The sequence below is a fragment of the Zingiber officinale genome, chromosome 4A, assembly GCF_018446385.1.
Source record: "Zingiber officinale cultivar Zhangliang chromosome 4A, Zo_v1.1, whole genome shotgun sequence".
Taxonomy (NCBI): Eukaryota; Viridiplantae; Streptophyta; class Magnoliopsida; order Zingiberales; family Zingiberaceae; genus Zingiber; species Zingiber officinale.
In genome coordinates, this window is record NC_055992.1 from 95,008,310 (window position 1) to 95,015,026 (window position 6,717).

The window sequence follows — 6,717 nt, forward strand, 5'->3', positions numbered from 1 at the left end:
TTCTAGACATTCGAAAATGATTTAAATGATATTTTTTTGTTTTGAAATAATATGGTTAAGGATAAATTTTGAAATTTATTAAAGATCTCTTAATGAGCTTTGATTTGATATATTATAGGCCCCGTGGTTCAATCTAAGTCATCTTTTCAAAGTTTCCACCGATTCTGCTCCGATTCTGCTCCGATCCTACTGATTCTATACCGGTCCTACCGATTCTACTGTGATCCTACTGCAAAAAGTGATTATGCACGATCCTGGATCGATTTTGGATTTTTAGATCGTAGGATCGTACGATTTTACGATCCGGATCGCGATTTTGCAAACGACGATGGAACCACTTCTTGATTCTTGTTTATATTATTATTTTATTTATTAAATATCTTTTTATTTATATTTAAAGAAATAAAAAAAAAGAGAAATATGAAGAAAAGATTTGTGAAATTTTTTATTTTGACTTAAGGATGTGATAATGAACGAGTCTCCGAATGGATGCCATAATAATAAATTTGCTAATGATGTTTGAGACACCTGAATAAAAACTAAAAAAAAAAAAAAAAAAAAAAAAAAAAAAAAAAAAAGATGAAAGGCGTTTCACTTTTGGAGAATCAGTACTTTTTGGTAACCCGGCTGAATCCTGCTGTTCCTTCCAGTTGTCCCACCTTCCGTCCGGCGAGCGACAGCGTGCGCCATTTATGGGTAAATCACATTCAGGTAAGAATAATCACGTCACATCATTATGAATAAAAATAATAGCATGCGCTGGAAGCCAAACGCTGCTGGAAACAGCGGGATTGACTCGCAGCTCGCGCCACTCCCACACTCGCTTAAATTTACACTTCCGTCCCTCTTTTCTCACAATCTCTCGCTCACCGGAGCGGTGCAGGAGCAGCAGCAGCAGCAGCCGGGAAGAGCGATCGCAGGGCGACAGCGAGGGTCCGGATCATGGGAGCGTGCGCGACGAAGCCCAGGACGCAACCGGACGCCCCCCCGCCGCCGGATCCGACCGCGGAGGACGGCGTCGGGGAACAAGGCGCCGACCTAGGATCGGCGCCCGACGAGACTCGCCGGAAATCGCTCGGCGACTTGTTCAAGGTGCGGTACAGTTATTAATCTGTCAGAACCTCCCCTTTTTGGCCGAAAGTGAGGGGAAAAAGCTGGATTCATTTTTTTTCTTCTTCTTTGGATCGCCATTTCTGCGCATTAATTAGGAGAAAAATTGGTTGATCTGCGCATAAACATCGATCCCTTTGCTTTTGGTAGTTAGGGCTCAGTGTTTTCATCCCAACGCCGCTGGTTGGTAAATGGCTCCACTGGCATGGGGAAAACAAAAGACAAAATGCATATCATTTGGATGTCAGTGATTGCATTTATTTCGTCAGGCAAGATCACATGCTTGCGAATTATTGGTTCGCTCTCTGCATTTGCAAACAATAGTATGATCTGAAAGTATGCTAATTATAGTACAGTAGCTGTTTGGTAGATGCCTTATATCGAAATTCTTCTTTGAAGCAGATAAATTGGTAAAAAAAATATTTAAGATATATATGATCTAGATCGAGGAACATGCTTCTTTATCTTAACCTTCTTTCAGTTTGATCGATATAAATCTTCTCTTTTTTTTATTTATTTGTTGTACTAGTCAATTTTCTGGTTTTTTCTGCTTCTTTTCTAACCAAAGAAACAATGGAACTCACGAAGAACACCTCCTTCCAAAGTTTTCATGGCACATCGACCATTCTACAAATGATCAGCATTGTTATTGATGGAGTACTATTTCATACCCCTCACGTTATAAATTTAAACAGAAAAAAAGAGCTAATTTGCATTTTGTGTTTGTAAGATCCTTAAGTTCAGGTTGTTCATATCTGGAACTTTCATCACACATTGGCAGAATACATGTAGTTTTCCCCTCTCTTCCTTTCTCTGGGAATACAATATTTCAAATGACCATATAAACTCAGCAATATGACAACATCTAGCGTATGGAAAGCTGTCATTGATCGCAACTGATTCAGTACTGAAAATAATAAGGTGATTCTTCATAATAATTGGCTTTGGTCATTTGCACAGAATTCATAGAGTTTGCATAGTTGCCCTGAGTTATACTAGTAAATATAAGTACAAATATAAATGTTCACCATATTACATGTCATTATAAACATTCATAGATTCACAAAAATTTACTACAGATCAAATGAGTATACCAAGGTCTACTTTTCTCTCTAGTGCTACTTAGTCTTTTTATTACTTTTTTTTAACCTTTGTTGCTCAAGATCCCTGAATTCTATGCTTCATGGTTTATTGTTGTTTTATCTTGGATTCATATAGTTACTTTTAGTGTTCCACTCCCACTTTTACATGAGGCAATAAGTTTAGTTCCTGCAGCAACCAAATATTGGCATAGCCTTTATAATGATACAATCTCTTACCGTCTCATACTATGCATCCAAAATATCAATTGTGCTATTTGTTGTAGTTGTGTTTATCACTCCAGGTTGTCCTCTAAACTTTAACTGAGACAATAAGATTGATTGATAGCCGGTGTTTCTTATTTGTTTTTACTTGTAAAGATCTTTCATACTCAAATTCTGGCACATGCACACATGCTTAACAAAATAGATCATGATTACCACTTTTGATTACTTTGATGTTTCTTTGTATCTCACAGCTTGGTTGGATTACTTTAACATTAACTCACCAACTGAACTTGCTATTGCTATTCTTCACCTAGAACTTTAAATCTAAATGCTGCATATTGGCCGACAAAATTCTACAAGTCTTCTGTTCTCTTTTTGGTCAAAGTAAAAGATCAATGTATCCATAATGGGGTTTGAGATATCTTTCTGCTAACGATATAAATATAAACTAATCCTTTCTCTAATAGCTCAAGCCTTTGGGATAAGTGTTTAGCCAATCAACTCTAATAGTGCGATTACAAGTGTGGCTCGCAGAAAAGTTTCACTATCTTGTTAAACTTGATTCCTCCATCTAATTGTAAAGGCATTCCATCTAGATATAGTTCTGATCTAAGTTTCAGTTTTCTTGTTAGAAATTTTATGTATCAGTGTAGTTCTAGATTCCATTATAGGTCAGTGTTTGTCATTCCAATCATAACTGTTAACAAGTGACATACTTGCAGGATGAAATGTTCAATATGTTTACCGAACAAAGTTCTTATAACCTCATTTAAATATATACTAATTGTATTTTTTTTCTCCATAGAATGAAGAGACGATCAGACCCTCTGAGAGTAAGACTGATACAAGTGTTGCATCGGAAACTACTTTACTAGAACCTATGGTAGCAAAGGAAGATATGGGCAAGTCGAGGACAATCGACAAAACAGTCGTACAGGAGAAAGAAGTACATACTAGGGTATATAATCTGGAAATGACTGAAGCGGAAAAGAAAGAAACAGAAGAACACCCTACTAAGATTATTCCTGAAACAAACACAGAAGAACCACACAAATCTGAAGAACACCGTGTTGAGAAGAAGGAAGTTGAGCTGCATGAACCAGAACAGCTTGAAATGAAGGAAGCTGTGCCGCATGAAGCAGGAGAACATTCAGTTGATATATCTAATGTGGAAGTGAAGGAGGAAAATCCACATGAAACCGAAGTGCAACCTAATGTGACATCTATACTTGAACAGAAGGAAGCAGAACGGCATGAAACAGGCAAGCAATCTACTGAATTATCTAAATCTGTAATACCAGAGGCAGAAGAGGAAGAGGAAGAACAACTTAATGAAGTATCTAGAATCGGCACCAAGGAAGCAATACCACATGAAACAGAAGAACAATCTACTGAGGTAGCTAACGCTGGAAAGGATGAAACTGAATCCCATAACACAAAAGAACCTACTGAGGTATCTAAACCAGAAACTGAGATGGAAACACATGAAAAGGAAGAACAACCTAATGAAGTATCTAAAGTTGACATGAAGGAAGCAATACCACATGAAGCAGAAGAACATTCCACTGAGGTATCTAGTGCTGGAATGAGCAAAGCTGAACCACCTAACATAGAAGAACAACCTACTGAGATATCTAAACCAGAAACTGAGGTGGAACCCCATGAAAAGGAAGAACAGCCTGATGAAGTATCTAAAGTCGACATGAAGGAAGCAGTACCATGTGATATAGAAGAACGATCCATTGAGGCATCTACAGCTGGAATGAGCAAAGCTGAACCACATAACATGGAAGAACAACCTACTGAGGTATCTAAAGAAGAAACTGAAGTGGAACCAGATGAAAAGGAAGAACAGCATGATGAAGTATCTAAAGTTGACATGAAGGAAGCAATACCACATGAAATAGAAGAACAATCCATGGAGGTATCTAGTGCTGGAATGAGCAAAGCTGAAGCACATAACATAGAAGAACAACATACTGAGGTATCTAAACCAGAAACTAAGGAAGCAGAGCCACATGTTGCTAATGCTGAAACAAAGCTAGCAGAACTAAGTACAAATGAAAACCCCACTGATATAGAAAAAGAACCTACTGTGGGATCTAAAGCTGAAATGGAACAAGGAGAATCACGAACAACAGAAGAAGCTTCTGTAGCATACGAAGCTGAAAGAAAGGAAGCAGAACCTCATGAAATTGAAGAACCTTCAACTGAGCTATCTAAACCTGAAATGAACGCAGCAGAGCAACTTGAAATAGAAAACCAATCTATTAAACCTGAGACTACTGAAGCTACTATAAAGGTTACGACACTTGAGACCTCTGTTCGTTCTGCATCAACAAATTGTGATTCATATGCATCCAATGTGGAACCATTGGACTTAGAAGCGAAAACCTTTATCGACACTGCTAAAATGGAGAAGATGGAACCCATTTTCACACAAGGAGATAAAACGGTCCAGGAGAAAATAGATGCGTGATTCCATTCTCTCATTATTGCAAAGTATTTGCAAACTCTGTTGGGCAGATCTGACGGAATTATTCTTCTTAGCTTTGAGTGCATGGTTGTGCAATGTGTCTAGCCTCTGCATGTAATTATCTGCATTTGCTGTCACCCTTGTGTCTTTCATGATTTGCATCTCTATTTCACTGTAAAGTAGCATAGACAAGGCAACAAAATTGGCTTTTTGTATTTGTAAACTTACATTCCTATTCTCATATATTGTTTCGCAAGAAGGTCCAAATATAAACTTTGAACTATTTTCTTCTATATGTTCTTGTTTGAGGAGAATCTAACTGGTGCAGAACTCTAGCGAATCCAATTGAACTCGTCCAGTAAGTATTAGTGAAGCCCCAGTTGTTCATTCACGTGGAGGTGATTGATTTGGCCCATAGAAGTTTCTCATTTGTCACCCGATAAATCCGAGTTGTCACCTGATAAATCCGAGAAGTATAGATGGGTCATGGGGATGGTCCAACACCAAAAGTGGTTTGGATACCGTAAGTGTTTATTTGCACTGTTTGGGAATTGAATACTCATTTGAGAAATGTGTCAATCCGCTTATCTTCACATCAAACCTCTTGAGTGCCCAACAACAAGGCTCCCGGAGTTATGATACAATAGTAAGTTATCCAAATCATTATTCAAATACCCATGATTTGAACCCTAATTATGATAAATTATAAGAATTTTTTCTCCAAATAGACACGCAACTAAAGAATGTTGAGTTCCTGGACTGCCCGTTGCAAGCGCTTCCCGATTTATCTTGGTGGTCGGTGGAAAATTTTCGTGGGGTCGGACTGATCACCCCAGACTCGACGTTATTCAACCTAATTAATTTTTTTTAAGTGTCCAACAATTATTAGTGAACTAATGTCTTATCCGTCATCATGATTTGCTTAATCTAATCCAAACCATCCAAAGGCTTACATATAGGGCTCAAGAAAATATGGGTCAAACCTAATTAATAATCAAAATTAGAAGTTCGGTTTGATTAATTTTGAAATTCATTTTGTTTTAAATATCGATTAATTCGATTCAATTTCAGATTTAAAATATTAATTTAATTAATTAAATTGAATCAAATTTAGGGCTCATCAAATATGAGTCAAATTAAATTAAAAGATGGAATTAGAAGTTCAGTTTAATTAATTAAAAAGTTATTTTTTAAAATATCAATTAATTCGATTAATTTAGTACGATTTCAGATTTAGGATTTAAAAAATATTGATTTAATTGATTAAATCAAAATGAACAATCATCAAAAGGGGACCCCCTTTAAGCAGAGTCAACACTACGTGGAGGTTGAAAGGTAAAAGGTCAACCAGAGGTTTGGCCGAGCGGATAAAGATTGGGGCGACCGGCCGAACATTCCGAACAGAAGCAAAGACACCCCGGCGGGGAGTCGGGGTTCTGACGCTCATGGGGAACAGTGTCTCCAGGCCGATCGGGTAGCCCGCTCAGCCGAGGCAGAAAGCAGCAATGCTGTGAACAGTCAGCAGAGCACACGACCGGGAATCTCCCGAGCGGACCAGCACATACGATCAGCCGGACGTGAGAGGACTGCCGACCGGCCGGACGCTCGGCATGGGGTAAGAAGAGACAAAAGGACAAGGGAACATCTTTTGACAGCGGGTATGTTCAATGACCAGGCCATACGCAGGATCTTACAACAGAGGGTTCCGCTGTCCCATCAGAGAGATGCTCAGACTGTAGCAGTATGGGGTCAGGCAAGCTCCTCTGACAAGCCCATACTGAGGTATGGTTAGAGGACACGTATTCACCTCGGTATGTGTGCACT

General features: G+C 38.5%; 1 protein-coding gene across 2 annotated transcripts; it reads left to right on the forward strand.

Annotated features, from left to right (window-relative positions):
• The first annotated feature begins 749 nt into the window (after window positions 1-749).
• On the forward strand, window positions 750-5,186 carry LOC121970231 (probable serine/threonine-protein kinase kinX). 2 transcript variants are annotated; one of them, XM_042520796.1, is made up of 2 exons: window positions 750-1,092; window positions 3,223-5,186. In XM_042520796.1, the coding sequence occupies exons 1-2, from the start codon at window positions 943-945 to the stop codon at window positions 4,894-4,896; spliced, it is 1,824 nt and encodes a 607-aa protein (XP_042376730.1). In that variant the 5' UTR covers window positions 750-942; the 3' UTR covers window positions 4,897-5,186. The 2 variants fall into 2 exon arrangements, with proteins under 2 accessions (XP_042376730.1, XP_042376731.1); XM_042520797.1 differs by lacking the exon at window positions 750-1,092 and adding an exon at window positions 1,140-2,031.
• The last annotated feature ends 1,531 nt before the right edge of the window (window positions 5,187-6,717 follow it).

Coding starts and splice junctions, on each gene's coding strand:
- LOC121970231 (XM_042520796.1), top strand. CDS start 943: ATGGGAGCGTGCGCGACGAAGCCCAGGACGCAACCGGACGCCCCCCCG. Junction 1,093..3,222: donor CGCTCGGCGACTTGTTCAAG/GTGCGGTACAGT, acceptor TTTTCTCCATAG/AATGAAGAGACGATCAGACC.